At 38.4% G+C, this 15,833-nt stretch overlaps 1 protein-coding gene across 1 annotated transcript; it reads left to right on the top strand.

Annotated features, from left to right (window-relative positions):
- The first annotated feature begins 10,828 nt into the window (after positions 1-10,828).
- On the top strand, positions 10,829-15,138 carry LOC103466225 (C-signal). The gene is made up of 6 exons (XM_008411669.3): positions 10,829-11,091; positions 11,288-11,339; positions 12,042-12,229; positions 13,755-13,919; positions 14,295-14,405; positions 14,646-15,138. The coding sequence occupies exons 1-6, from the start codon at positions 10,939-10,941 to the stop codon at positions 14,757-14,759; spliced, it is 783 nt and encodes a 260-aa protein (XP_008409891.2). The 5' UTR covers positions 10,829-10,938; the 3' UTR covers positions 14,760-15,138.
- Positions 15,139-15,833: the final 695 nt, after the last annotated feature.

Raw genomic sequence — 15,833 nt, 5'->3', positions numbered from 1 at the left:
TACTGATAAAGATGTGTAAAAGCACTTAAAATACATATTTTACTGATATATGGATCGGTTTTTCTGCATTAGAGTGCATAACATCAGAAACTTTTTGATATATCAACATATACATATATTTTTGATAATTTCTAGTAATTGAAAATAGGATGTCACTGGGGTTTTTTCCCATAGCTTAGTGAACCAAACTAACAGTGAAAAGGTTGACAAAAATCTTTCTTCAATGGTCAGCTCAAAACCAAATGCTAAAGAAAACTTGTGCGACACAAAAAATTAAAAAAAATAAAAAGACACCATAAAAGGGAATCAAGGGTGATTTGGAGCCAGTATCAATTCAGGGATTAACAGGTGTTAAATATGCCAATAAAAATGAATAAATAAAATTTGATACAATGAAAACACACTTTGGGAGCAACGTGTCAAGTAACACCATTAACACATATCGGAGGTGTCGCACTGAAGGGTACAGATCACTATTTATGTGAATTTTAGTCAGCTGCAGTTATAAAGTCATACAATAAGAAGTACCAAAGCAAAGCAGAAAAAGATTAACGATGGGGCCCAGAATGATTTGCATTTATGTTGTAAAGGGGTGCAGGTGTCGTCCCCCCCCGGTTGAAAAGGTGTGCAGGTTTTAATGTTTTTATCTTTATTTTTTATTTATTTATATATTAACTTTTATTATTGTTATTACTATTATTATTATTCAATTTTTTATCTTTTTCTCTTTCTTAATGTTTATTCAATGTTACATGACTCTGTGTTTCTGTTTTTAATTATGTAAAGCACTTTGAAATGACTTGCTGCTGAAATGTGCTATACAAATAAAATTTGATTTGATTTTGATTTGGGAGAGTCAACAAAACTGAACAGTTTAAAAAAAATGCTGGATGGTGGAGGCCTTAGAGTGTTACTGACCAGATATGGTCTGATATGGCTGAAATTTAATGAATAAAAGTTTTGCCTCTGACACCACCGGCATATGTAGCATACTAAGCAGAGTTTTAGCCTATAGTTTACAGAATGTGACCTCTTTCATGAGACCCTTAATGCAAATAAAGTGGGTAATCTCTCATTTCTGAAGGTTTCACTAGACTTTTGACGTGGAGCAAGGCGTAGTTTGAGGCTGAAGTGAGTGAGAAACGTCTGAATTTCCTTCTTGGAAGTTCAACCTCAGTGGGAAGTTGAGGGAAGTTGGATATTTTGAGGAAGAATGAAACACACATACACACTACAACTTTCAACCAACCAACCATGCAGAGCCACTGCATGACAATATTTCCTCATATTTTTGTATTTCTTAAACATCCATCCATCCATTGTATTTTGTTTATCAGACATGGGGTTGAGGTGGTAAATCCTGACATGCCTCACCCCTCTATCTAGGGCAAAGTCGGTCTCCACCTGGTAGGAGGGGCCTAGAAACCCTCCAAAGGGAGGCGCCCAGCAGGCATTTACTCAGGTGATACTTGTTACAGAAAGCCTCACCACCAGAGTAATCATGCAAAAGGAAGACTTAAAAAAAAAATCACATGAAAGAGAAGGACTGTGGTGGATGTAGCCTATTTTTCATAACACACAACTTAATAATGGAGAATCAAATGATAACCCTATCTGACATAGCCCATGGAGAAAGTCAAAAGTGTGTCTGATGTGTTAAATTTCAGGAACACTCAAAAGCTAAAATGAAATATTGCAGAATGAAACATTAAAAATGATTAAAACTGACAAGCTCAAAAGTTGTTGCTTTTTTTGCCTATTTCCATTGGTTGCTGTGGAAGGCTTCAAGCTCTCCATTTGAACTGCGGATGGATACTTTTCCTGCCGCTGAGCAGAGATGTTCCTCCAGAGACTGTAGGATTGGACATGATATTTCTAGTAAAATCCTTGTAATTGAGTTGACATGCTTTTAAGGCAACCTGAATAATACAGCACGCACACAAACTCCCATCGCACAGAAGAGCAGCTGCAAATCAATTAATCAGAAGCATTTAAATCTTTATGTGACTCACAGCTGCTCAGAAGCAGAACTTGGGTCTAAAATTTCTGTTAGGATCCGTATTTTAATTTTATTTTTTTAGTAAAAGTAAAGAAAATTTGCTTAACCTTTTCAGTTTTTTGATAGTTCCCGTTAAAGATTACTTTCCTGAAATGTCATTTGGGTGGTTTATGTGAAATCCACAACAAAAAACACAGGATATCTGCTAGGATTAATGTCCATTTTTGTTTTAATTCAACTTTTTTAAGCATTCAACTCATTGAAAAAATAAAATGGAAAAAAAATGAGAAAGGAGTCATAAATGACTCAGCTGGTTTTTTTTGTGTGTTTTTTTAAATAAATCCATAAGGACTAAGGGAAGACAATCGGAGAAGAAAATGCTTCAAGGAACTTGTGTTTTAATCACTTTCTAAAATCACGTCATTAAAAAAGCTTTTTATTCTTTATTGCTGCTAAAGTTGTAAAGTTTTGTCACGTCCTTCTTGAGGAGAAGCATCAAGTATGATCGTGAACCTGCAGGAAGTGAAGGGAGCACAGAAGGCGGGATGCATCTACAATCCCCGGATCGATGCTTGCTAAGCGCTCCCTTCTGCTGCCATCTGGGAGAAGATTTTAGGACAAACTCACCGAAATGCAAGATGATGCGTCCATTAGCTAAAAATGTGGTCATGACAAACATGATGGAGCAAAACAGCACGCGTGTAACATATATGAGTATGTTTAAGGAAACAAGTGCTAATTCATATACTTTTTATGCTGGAGATGTTATTGCAAGGATTTTGGCTATAACAATGTTTTCTCTACAGCATTTGATGGCTTACAGTTGTTCCTTTTTTTATTTTTGTAATATTTAGAAAGGTGAAGGCTGCTTCATAAGTTAATAAAACATTTTAGGATTTTGCTTTCAGAAACACTTCACTGAAGCAAGACTGACTTGCTAGCTTTTGAGTAAAGTGCTTTAGCTAATGTCAAGATCAGTGGATGGTAAGGAGGATTATTGTGACGACGTGCTGAAGGAAGAAATTACAACACTACTTTTTTTCACAAATTTGATGACATCATTTCATTTAGAGGTATCAGAGTACAGGGGTTTTGTTCCTCAAACTAGTGATTATTGTGAACGTGTCTATTCTGTGTCATTTTCCCCGAAAGATTTTCTGCTGTTTTTTTGTTTTGTTTTTTGTTAGTGGGGTGTTCAGTGAGGACATTTTTATTTCACATTGGGTGTAGGAAGAACAAACTAGGAAAGATGGTTTTGTTGAAGTCATAGCTCCATCTTGATATGTTCGCATGGTTGCACACTGTGAAGAAACTGCATCCTTATTTGGAAGGTTGTTCCTTGGGATTCGTGATTTGGGAACCGGGTCGACACATTTCCTTTATCGTGTGTTGCGTTCCACCGCCCTTAGACAGCGAGGCTGGATACAAATTCCCGCCGCACGTTTCTGTCGACCAGTTCTGCAAATCCTCCATTTCCTTCTTCTTCAGAATTGTATGCTGCTTCTTGTCGGCCTATCACGGCGATCTGCAGCCTGTTAGTAAAAAAGTTTGGGGCACTTATGTTTTTTTTTTTTGTGCTCTGCATTTTTCAGTACGCTGCACATGACCTCAGTCTTCTGCAGAAACTGACGCCGTGCTTCATTTCAGTCAGTCAGTCACTCTGCTGCTGTCAGCAGGATTCAAAATGTGGTGCTCTATCACAAATGGATGCCTTTACTGACCAATTCATTTTTCAGTAAATAGATAATTACAATTGATAAATTAAATATGGTTTTTATGAAGAGCTCTTGGGAAACATATTATTTCGTCAATCCTGCGACTGTTATTTTTTGTTGTTGTTGTTGTGTTTTGGTGGCTTGAAAGCAATTTTATGCCAGCTACTGATTTGCATTATTTTTCTCGCTCCGGCAAACAAAAAGCTGCCCCAGGATAACAAACTACACTAAATCTCACATCAAGTTTATGCCTCCAAACAAAACCAAGATGACATTTACTCATATCTGTACATGGAAAATAGTTACGTGAGTGAATAGCTGACCAATACAATCACGCAGCTATCCAATTGTGATAAAGCATTGTAATATAGGCTGCAGGCAGCTGGATACTCTTTGCTGAGCAACGAGAACAGAGAGAATATGAACACAAGAGGGTAACACTTATGATTTATTAATCGATGAAAGAAACCCTGCTGATTTATGGATGACTTCTTTAAATATAGCTCGTGTAAACTGGATGAGTAAAGTGGATGTTCCAACCTAGATTCGTGTACGGTCTACAAACTTAAGATCAAACACAATCCACAACATTTGAGCCTGTGTACACAAACATGCTCCACTTAGAAACTAAATGTCAGACTGCGCATCAAACGCCAACTTTGACAGACACTGAATGTACTGATCACAACTTAGTCATAAGAAACACAAACCTGATCAACAGCTGCATGGTTCAGTATGATTTGGATTGGTCTTAAAAGCATAATGTCCAAATAATATGAGAACAGTCGCCTCCAGCTTATTACTCACCTCGTCGAGTTTTAAGTCTTGTGTCTATTAATCTTTTATGATTCACAGATACCCAAGGAGGTCGTTTTAAAGGGACAGCTATGGAGTAGATGTAAATATCTTACCTAAGAACAGAAAGCACTCAACAACATTTACAAATCCTGTGATGATTGGAAATGACCAAAGACACAAAGCAAGATCCTCAGGTTCTGCAGCAACCTGAAAAAAAGGCTTTGGCAACATTGTAAGAAAGCAACCCAATAGATGTGCTTTGTGTTAAAGATTAAAAACTTGTTTCTTACTCTTACGTGGTAAGATTATGTCTTTGTGGGGGTCTTTTTACAAGCTAATCTAAAACTGTATGTCTCTCCAAATTTAGAAGTAAAAGAAAAATGCATGAACTGGGGTCAGATCCTGAAATTTTGACTATTTCTATTACTGAAAATAGTCAAATAGTTGACTATTACTGTTTTCCAAACTAATGACTATTTTTGTTTTGTGAAAAGAACCTGTGACAAGTTTTAAATTCAGTTTTAGCATCCTCTGTGTTGTAGTTGATTTCAGAGTTGAATTTTTTGGCCAACTGGAGATTATCCTATTTGTGCTTTTATTATACAGTTCTTCTCTTGATTTTTTAGTAACAACCCCTGTGGGAAATCTCTGGCTCCTCTGCTTGCTGCTGAACAGGTGGACGCCGTATACAGAAGCTTTCTCAACTCTTGCTCTATTAGTGGAAAATTACCCTCCAGAGAAATGTAGTGAAGCTACCACCAGACAATGCCATAATAAACTAAGTGTTGATTTAAAGCTCAATAAACCTAAAGTAGAGGGCTTCAGGGAGTGACAATTATCTGAAAAGGATGATTTTCAATGACCCAGAGGAAAGTTAGCCCTCCAACTCAAGGTGACTGTACTGAAAACTGAAAACCCCTACAGACAATACTCAACAATGTTTCCAATGTTTCATTTAATCGCAGGACTCTTGCCAGACTTGGTCTTATCGTGCTTACTTCCCACCAGCGTGCTGATATAAAATGACTCAATAAGGACATGTGAATGAGGATCCTTTAAAGGTAGAAAAGTATTTTCTTTTCAATTCTGCTTTTCAGCTGCAAAAGGAAAGTAAAAAGCAAACTGAAGGCTTTCTCCCATGCCCGTGGGTCCCATCATCAGACTTACAGCCAGCCTCCGTCAAACTCAGTCATCCTTGGATCCAACGTGACCTTCCCCAGAGTCTCAATCCACCAAGATACAAACCATTCTTTTTGAAGCTCGCCAAGCCATATGCCTGCTGTCATTAGCTGCCAGCTTGTCGTCATTGTTTGTGTGAATCCAGCTTTACTTGTTGTTTTTTTTTCTGTTTTCCAGTTGTGAGGGATTTCCAATCCCTTTGCAGAAACCCACGATGTGTTTCTACTGGAGCGTCATCATGGTCCCTGGGCAATTCCCAGGACTGCAATTACCTGAGGTCCGTCACCACCACTCTTCTGAACATTGATATACCTGAGATCCACAGCAACCACTGGAGTTACAACACAGGACAACTCACAAACAACTTAACTATAACCATCATCGCCAAACAGTCATGTTTCAATTAACCTCAGTCTTAACCGAATGCCTGTTGCCTTCCTCGCTTCTCCTCTGGATGTTTTCCTGGACCTCCAACTGAACTGTGATTATTCCTTTTCCAGCAGTTGCCAATGAGTACTTTTATTATTCATTTCAAAAGTTATTCTTTGTTTCGTGCATCAAAAGTGCAAAAATCTGAAATTCTTGACAGAAAAAGAAAATGCACTGAATGTAGTCTGACTCTCCAACTGCCAGACTTGAGCTATGAGTTGAAAGTTAACGACTCTTTTTGATTTGCAGTGACATTTTTGATTTTCTGACGTTTACAAGCGTAAACAGCTTAACGTGTGGTTAAGATAATATGTGAAATTGTGGCACAGAGGTAGCGAGACATAAAGAAAGTTTGAACACTCCATGCTCAAACTTGCTTTGTTTTGAGATATGGACCAAATATTGATTTTGGTGTAAAAATGTTTTATAATACCAGTTATATTGTTGGTACCTGGGGAAATAAGCATTGAACATCTGAGGTGGTCAGTACATGTTGTAAAAAGAGATTCAGTCTTGGATGATAGATGAAATATGAAGAAAGAGTGTTTTTACCAAAAACTTAGAAATCCCTGTTTCAATAGTTAACATTATCAACAGCTCTTCCCTGGTTTGAACTAAACATCCGTCAGCCAAGGAGTGCCTCAAGGCTCCGTTCTAAGACCACTACTCTTCAGTAATAATGAGACCTTACTTGGTCAAATTATTTCACACAATATTTTTCTTTAGTTACACCCAAGTACTCACTTATCTTATCAAGTGTCTGAGAGATACTGAGTCCTGGTTATGTGCTAATCAGCTCAAATTAATAATTTTCTTAATTTCATGAAGAATCCTTCTTTCCATTATCATCTCCAGAGTTTTTCCCAGTCATTCCCAGCATTCTTTATCAGGTTGTTCAGCCTTTTTAGATTCCCGACTCCTGATGCTGCTGCCCAGGAGTCGGATGACAGCAAAAAAAGGTGGAATTGTTTGTTCCACATACAGAGGTGAAAACTAAAGGGGACAGGGTCTTTCAGGCAGTGGCCCCCCAACACTGTGGAAGATTTTGCCCCTGCTGCTTTGTTTTGCTGACTCTGGAGGTTTATAAAAAGCAGCTGAAGACATTTTATTTTCCCAGGCTTTTATGTGATGATTTGATTGCGTTTCCAATGCTTGCTTCTTTGTATAATTTAAGGTTGATTTTTATTGTATTTGTGATTTTATGTCTGTGAAAAACTTTACCTACTATTTAACACAGACTTAGAGACAATATGCGGCATATTGAAGGACCTACGCTTCCTCTAGAAGTATAGTCTCCTCTGTCCTTTCTTTTAGACAGCTTCACTGTTGCGTCTCCAGTCCAGTCTGTTTTCCAGATGAACGTCAAGCTATTTATAGTCTTCAAACACCTTCATGTCTTCTCCCAGGATGCAAACCGTGTTTGATCTAGCCATGTTTCTTTTGAAATCTAAAATCCCCTCCAACAGCAACAACAATAACAAAAACGTGCATGGCCAGTCTTTCAGCTCTCCAATGTCGTTCAGCCTCACATCGCACCCAGAAGCCTTATGTCTTCTGACATCAGCCTGCTCTCTGTCCTTCACACCAGACTGATAAATGTTAGTAAAAGAGCTTTCAGTGTCACAAACACATTTCTTTGAAATGCTCTTCATGTCCACATCTGCAACACTCCATTCCTGGACATATTTTTAACAAATGTACATATTTCTTAAGATGTTCAATCCAGTTGGGTTTATTTTATTTTAACCCTGATCTTTGTGAATTAAGAATCTGTGAACGTTTTAGGAATTTTCACACTTCTTTACCAGGGGGGTTGCATGTAAACATTTTGATTCATACTGTAAAAAAAAAATCAAGAATGTAAAATATTTAAAGAGCTTTAAGAAGACTTCAAATAATCTAAAATAGTAATTTTGGTCTGTAACATTTGATGCACAATGAACCAAAAAGTATTTTATATATTAGGGTGTAAGCCCCCTTTCCCTCACTCTCTCTGCTAAAGTTACAGATATCTCACAAGGCAGCACAGACAAAATGGCAGCAACACCTCCTCTTATCCCCTGGAGTTTATTTAAAGAGATACTGCAGCATACACGCCACTCGGCCAAGACGTTAAACACTCTCCAGATACACAAGCACATCTCTGCACCCCATATTGTACCAGCTCATCATCTGCACTGTTTGCCTGGTGCCAAACTAATACATCTGCAAATGAAAGCACGGGAGCCAAATTTCAAATTAAGTGACCTCCAGCAGACCTGGGATATCTGCTGCTTCCAGGCACCGGGAGCTTTAAGGAAATCTGGATTTAGGGGGCTGCCAGAGAAACCATCTGTGTGCCGGGACTGCTTAAGCTCCATCGGCTGTGCTGTCACCCTTAACTCTGCTTCTCCGTCTTCACTTCAGTGTTTGAAAACTGACTAAGAGCAAACAGCAAATTCCCTTTGCTTTTGGTATTCTCTTAGTCTTCATCGAGGCTGAACTGTCTAGTTGTTAAAGTCACATGGGTTGGAAGGATGTAAAGTCAATACTGAGAGTTTCTGATTTTAGAGTCAAGATGGGAGTTTCTCACAACAGAGATATGTAGTACATTGAGTTTAAATTTGGTAAAGGTAAAAAGAAAGTCTGCCCTCTTCTATTGCACAGAATTCAACTTTGGTGATGGAGAAGCCGGTCTACTGAGTTAACTCTTCTCAGAGTCACTTGTTGCTGCTCAGAGATCCAGGGAAATCTGCTGTCTGTGCTGCTCCCTACATTATTTCTTAGCATAGTAAAATGCTAGATGAGAATTTGTGGATTTGTTTAATAATTATTGATTGAGAAGTATTTCTGTTGCAGAAATCTGGCTTCAAATCCTCTTCGATTACTCTTAAGCATGGAAATTATTAAGTAAGCAAATTTGGTGGATTGAGCACTAAGACATCCCAAACTGTGAGAGAGACAGTTCATTCCTTGATTTCTTCTCAAATAAAGTATTTAATTATGTTTTTACTTGCCTCTGTAAAATTTCTCTGCAGCTGTTCAGCTTTTGACCAGATCCTCCAAAAGCCTCCATGTTCCAGCATAACTGATCGCTCTTCACCGGCTCCCTGTTCAATACAAATTACAGTTTAAGGTTTTTTTGGGGGGAGGGGGGATTTTTGCACCTTTGAAGCACCTTTATCAATTTCTGAGTCTCTCTGGCTGTATGTCACCACAACCCTGAGGCTGACTGATTCGTGGGCTGTTATCTATTCCTAAATAAAGGCTGAATACCACAATAAAACCTTTGAAACTGAACTTGGTTTTTTTCATCTACTTCATGTGGACTCGATGGTGCTGCTAAAAAAGCAATTGAAGATTTGTAAGTGCTATCTAAACTACATTTTCTTACTTATCCTACAGTTTTAGATATGTTTTCGGCTGCTAATTTAATTTTGCACAAACATTTCCACTTTGGCATCATGTTTGTCTGATGAATAAGTGTTTTTTTCTTGCTATTCTGATTCCAAATCAGAATCATATTTATTGGCCACGCTGTGTGCACAAACAAGGAATTTGACAAAATTAGACTAAAGATTTATAGGTATATGGATCAGATTCTTGTGTCCACTGCTAAATATGGTGAAAGACCTATGATGTTGTGGGGGTGATCACTGAAGCAAGCGTCAATGAGGACTAGAGAAATTGTTCAGAGAACAAGATCTCTCTCGAAATCCTCATATAAACAGTTCAGAGGACACATCTTATGCTCTTATGTCTTCCAGGTGAAGTTCCAGCACAGGCTGGCTTGTTTCAGTGCTAGTGTGAAAATAAGGATATGAACAATAATGGTTTTAGTCTTTAGTGTAAACCATTAAGCAACAAAATAAATAAATATCGGTAACCTTCCACTTTATATTGGCTCCTAACCATTCTCCTTTTAACTTTAACCTCAAAAGTTGGTTACCCTGGTAGAACAGCTGTGCTTCTGCTTATTTCAAACATTTTGCTCATGATTGATGGTTGTTGAGGACCCTAATGGCATCAGAACAGTATCAGACACATGATCTGTAAACTGATGGATTTAATTACAGAAAAAAATACACTAAATTAGCTAAGAGCATAGGCACCAACATGGGAACAATACTGGGAGGCATGAGACTAATTCTTCTTTGTAACCTCATAGATGAAAGAAACCAGAAAACTTAAAGGAGGGAAGGGATATTATGTAAAATAGACTATTTTGAGCTTGATATCATGTTGTAATGTTATCCATTGATCAAGAACATACCTGAAATGTTACTTTGATTCTTTCATGCATGTAAACTGCAGGACACTGACCCTCGAGGCCTTGATTTGAGAACCCATGATCTAGTTTGAAGAATAAGCAGCTCTTGAGGATTGGACTTGGGCACCCCTGCAGTACAATATTGTACTGAATACAATACAGTACAATTATACTGCTAGAGAAGCAGGGCTAAAAAATTTGAAAATTAAGAAATAACTTCAAATACAAGACCCAAAACACAGAATTTAGACAAAAAGTAACCACAAAAACCAGAGAATCTGTAAATTTAGTTTTCTTCTGAGCTCAAATATACTTGCCTTTGATTTAAGGAATAATGTTTTCCGACCGTCAAAGTTGTATTTCAAGATATTGTTCCCTGAACCTCTGTTGGGAGGTTTCCGCCATGCAAAACATCTGATTGGACAAGTTTCAGTGGTACCACCCCGCCCCCTACTGGTAATATATGGGTACTGCAGGGATCGGATTAAAGAGCATTGCTAGAAATATCCGGAAGGAAAGCTAGCGCTAATAGACAACAGTGTGTGAAACAGAGGTAATATAACATAACGATGAGTGGGGCTGTGAATTTTAGAAACTGTGGCTCTGTGCTGATAACAGGAGCAAACCGCGGACTCGGGCTGCAGATGGTCGAAAGTTTGGCGAGTGGAGGTTTCTCACCGGGGAAAATTATAGCCACGACAAGAAACCTCACCGGTGCGCAGGTATTCTGACTCCTTAAAATATAGTCCCTTATGATTCCCTGCTTTAATTCTCTCATTCATAAAATGACAATATAATTTGGAGTCATGACGAGTTCTCAAGGATCGCAGAAAAAAAAAATTAGCTTGACAAACGGTCAGCCAGATGTCGTTGACTTCCTTGAGAAGTGAGTGACTTCATGTTTGTTCTGACTTACAGAAACTTCAGGAACTGGCCCAGAAATACTCCAACGTCCACATTGTAACTTTGGGTAAGAGAAAAGAAATGATGTTGAAACGTGACATGATTAAATAGAGAAATCTTAACATTGCATAAAACTGTGATAAGATTTATAAAAAATAAAGAAGTCAAATGAGACAAAATATAAACGCAGCGTTGTGCCTAAAGTGTAATATTACAAATGAGACATGAGGGGAAAAAAACAGAGTGACGCAACAGTATGCAAAATATCTTACCTAGTGAAAACATCCAAACATACAACATAGCTATTTCATTTGTGTCTATTTTTTGGATTTTCCAGATTTGAGTTTGAAGATTTACTACTTTGTTTATTTGTTTCTTTCTTTCTTTTTTGCCCTTTATTCAGCAGTAGCTGGAAGGAAAATGGAGAAGACAGTAAGGAGATAGAAAATAACTCTCATGAAATGAACGTCCTCCAGATGGAAAGCAAAATGAACAGAATAATTCACCAAACGATAAAAAAAGTGTTGATAAAATAAGGCTAAAACTGAAAGTCTTTCAGCTTATCTGTCCGTTAGACTATCTGTTTTTCTTTATTCAGCAGTAGCTGGAAGGAAAAGGGAAAAGGCGTCAATACATTAATTCATCCATTAACCTACCTGTTCATCAATCCACCCATCGAAATTTGAGTCTGGAATCATTGGATTTTGCACATGACAAGGATTTTGGTTTGTTTTGGGTCATTTGCTGTGTTTGTGTGTTTCTCATGTAGACGCAGTGAATCAGGAGAGCATAGAGAAATGTGCTGAGGAGGTTGGCCAGCTGGTGAAGGAAGAGGGCCTGAACTGCCTGATGAACAATGCAGGGATCAACGTGGTGGCCGACCTCCACTCTGTCACGGCAGAGAAAATGATGGAGAACTTCCACACCAACGCCGTCGCTCCTCTGATGATAACGAAGGTGATTTGAAGCTTTCCAAAAATTCTGACGGCAAAAAATATTATATAAAGCGCTTTCAAAGAAGATCGCGCATCTGTTTTCCCAGTCGTAAGCGGGACACTGCGTGGGTCATTTCTGATTGTATAGGACACTAACACAACAATGACCTTGGTAAAGAAATTTTACTAAAATCCCAGAGCCCCGAGCTGTCTGCATGTCATAAATATTAATTAGGACTTTTGGTTGCGGTAAGCCTTAGAGGACGGGGCAGAGACGACAGAGCAGCACCCTGTGCAGTTGAAAATATGAGCACTAATCAGGGGCCTGCCAGCAGGACAGATTCTTGCTGACACAAAGTTTGAAGGACATTTTTTGTTTAAACTGCAAGGCCACAGTCCTGCATAAAGTCCCTCAGTAATTACTGGGAACAGTGACTCACGTCGAGTGGAGATCTGGTACTTGTTCTCTTGCTGAGGACTTTAAAACTTTATCCTTCTTTCTTGTAACAAGTAAGAGAAAGCTCTCTAACATTTGATGTTTGCAGCTTTATATTTTGTCTTTATCACAGCAAGTGTTCTGTTTTCATTTGAAGATCTGATAGTGTTTTTTCTCTCTCTCTCTCTCTCTTTCTCGGAAATATTCTCCCACTTAGAAAATAAATGATTAATCAGAAACAAACAGTTGGACACAACCTTTTAAAATGTGATATTTTGTGTTTCACATAATCAACACATTTGAAGCCAAGGGTGAAATAACTTCAAGGGGTATTTTTTTAGATGTTGTATCACAAAGAAAACACAAAAAGCATTGTTTTGAGTCCTCATAAGTTATTAAGAGAGTCTTCTGTGTGTTATTCTACCAGCTTTGCACATGCAGACGATCAGCTTTGTTATGCAAAACTGCTCAGGATCAGTAGATTTGCACTGAAGTGCGGTTCTACAGAGTTCTGACTCTAAGGTAGAAAATGTATCACACACTCTTTGGATATTTATTTGTAACACCTTCCATGTCGTGACCATGCAGAACTCACTCACAATGTCCCAACGAGTTGCATTGAATTCTGAGGTTGGAAACATTTAACATTTTTCAACAAATGTTAACATTTTCTGAAAATGTTAACACGGACTCAGATTTCCTACATGACTTTTTTTTTTTTTTTTTTTGCTTTCTGGAAGTGAGGCCAGCTTAGACCTCTTTGACTAAATCAGCTGAAAGGTCTTGAGATTGTAACAATCAGATGCACAACACAGATGGTACCTTTTTAAAACTGTATTAACAATTATGATGTGTTTTCAGATATCTTACAAAAAATTAATGGAAACTTTCTGTTATTCTTATGCTGCCACCAGAGGGAAGCACCAACATAGTGTGTACATTTCAGATAGCGGCGTTGCTGCAGACTCTTGAAATTAAAAGAAAAAGAACTAAAAAATAAAGTAGCATCTGGCCATCAAACTGGTTGTGCTTATTGTACACTTGAATGTAAATGTCTGGTTTTGATTGTGATCCTGAACTACAAATGTTTTATTTTTTTGTCCTCTGTCAGGCATTCCTGCCTTTGTTACAGCGGGCTGCGAGCAGAGGAGCATCAAGAGCAATGGGGATCCAGAGAGCAGTCGTTATTAACGTGACGTCTCTGCTGGGTTCTGTGGAGCTTAACTGGGGTGAGGGAGCCAACACCGCCAGATGGTACCCTTACAGAACATCCAAGGTACTGAAACACTGGCACCATCATCATAATGGGAGCACTGACTGGGGCTACACATACATGCGGTTTCTTTTTCTTTTCGCACTTGTTTAAGTTGACGCAAATTTAGCACTTTGACTAGCTGGCTGTGAAGAGAAGCCTTTGGCGTGTTTGTGACCTAATTAACTGCATGTATATGAAAACACTTAAGATGGAGATTCCTCTGCTACACTGCGGCAAGATTCCCATGATTTACTTTTAAAAAGAAGGAAAGGCCCGTTTGGATTTGTTTTTGGTTTATACTGTCAAGATTTCTAGGTGTTCTGGTTAGAAAACGTGATGATATTTGATATACCTTGTACAGGTAAATTTCAAGTTACCTGCTGCTTGTCTCCTCAGAGTGCTCTGAACATGGTTAGTCGCTGTCTGGCCATAGACCTGGAGCCTGATGGGATCCTCTGCACGGCGATACATCCTGGCTGGGTTCGCACAGACATGGGAGGCTCTGAGGTAAGAACTTACTGTGGGTGACGTCTGTGCCCTGGCTTTTTTCTGGAAAGCTATTAAAAACAAAAGATCAAAATGAGATTCTACATTTGGAGTTAATTTGAAATGACATGAGAATATACCTGCCTGAAATCTGACGGCTGTGATGGCTTTATTTGGAGTGTGGAAGGTCGTTCTGCTAATTTTGAGGAGCTTTATGGTGACACGTGGTCTCTTTTTTTTTTTTGCTTTTATTTGTTGCAGGCGCCTCTGAGTCCCGAGGAGAGCGTTGCATCGGTTTTGTCTGTGATCGGTGGGCTGACTGAAAAGGACCACGGGTCATTTCTGAACTTTACGGGAGAGAAGTTGCCATGGTGACCTGTTGACCAGCATGTCAACAAGCAGGATGATTATAACAACATCAACCAAATTGTAACAACAGTGTGAATTTATCTTAATAAGTGTGCTCCAGAGGCAGCGAGTTGCCAGAAATCGCTTCTCGGCCGAGCCTACGACAGATTAGGTGGGAAGTCTGTCTCTAAGTTCCACTTTTGCTTCAACAAACCTTTGATTTATATAAACATATATGTTTATCTGATATAATTTGGTTGTCACTTCATGACCAAAAAGACTCAAATTCTTTTTAATCAACAAATGTGGAGGGCAGGGAAGCACTGCCCTACATAATCCTTTGTCAATGAAAGTGTTTATCAATTAATTGATTTATTCTTTAAGAAGATAAAATATTTTTCTCAAATTGTGGTCTGGGTCATTATTGAATTTGCTACTTTCTTTCTTTTTTTTTTTTTTCTTACTGCAAAGTCTCTTCAAACACCAAGAAAACTGACTGAATGCATGTTTTCTACACCGTCTGCATCGTAAAACAGCTATGAGGCCGTATGTTAAGAAGATCATTCAGCACGTGAATGTGTAGCATGTTTTCCAAGTTTATTGAGGTGTGAGGTAAATTCCAGAAAGAGACGCTGACAAGACACTGACCTTGTGCCCCACTTTAAACAAACAACATATGCAACATGTTATTGCCCTGCAGTAACCCCACATCGAAAGCTTTACTGTTCCATGCACTCGGATTGTGCAATTAGCAGATGCTAAAGTAGGTAGACGGTAGCAGGATGTGGTGCTATTTTTCTCAGCTGAAAATTTACTTGACGTCCAGGACTCTGTTAACACTTAAGAGATGCCTCGTCCTTCAGCTAGTCGTCAACTATATACATGTTTAAGGTGAACATTTCTTTGAGAATCATCTTTTTGGTGCTGAAATTCTATTTGCAAAACACTGTTGTCTTTCCTGTTTTTCGCAGATTTAAACAGAGGAATTGGATCATACAGCTAAAAATCATAGTGACTTTTTATTTATGAAGAGTTGAAACATCAGGCTGAAATACATAGTTTTAGAAAACTTGCCAAACAGAAATTTTATTTTTTTTTTAA

The sequence above is a fragment of the Poecilia reticulata genome, chromosome 6 (assembly GCF_904066995.2).
Source record: "Poecilia reticulata chromosome 6, P_reticulata-male-v2, whole genome shotgun sequence".
Taxonomy (NCBI): Eukaryota; Metazoa; Chordata; class Actinopteri; order Cyprinodontiformes; family Poeciliidae; genus Poecilia; species Poecilia reticulata.
The sequence above is the reverse complement of the archived record's forward strand: the minus strand, read 5'-3'. Positions and strand labels throughout refer to the sequence as shown.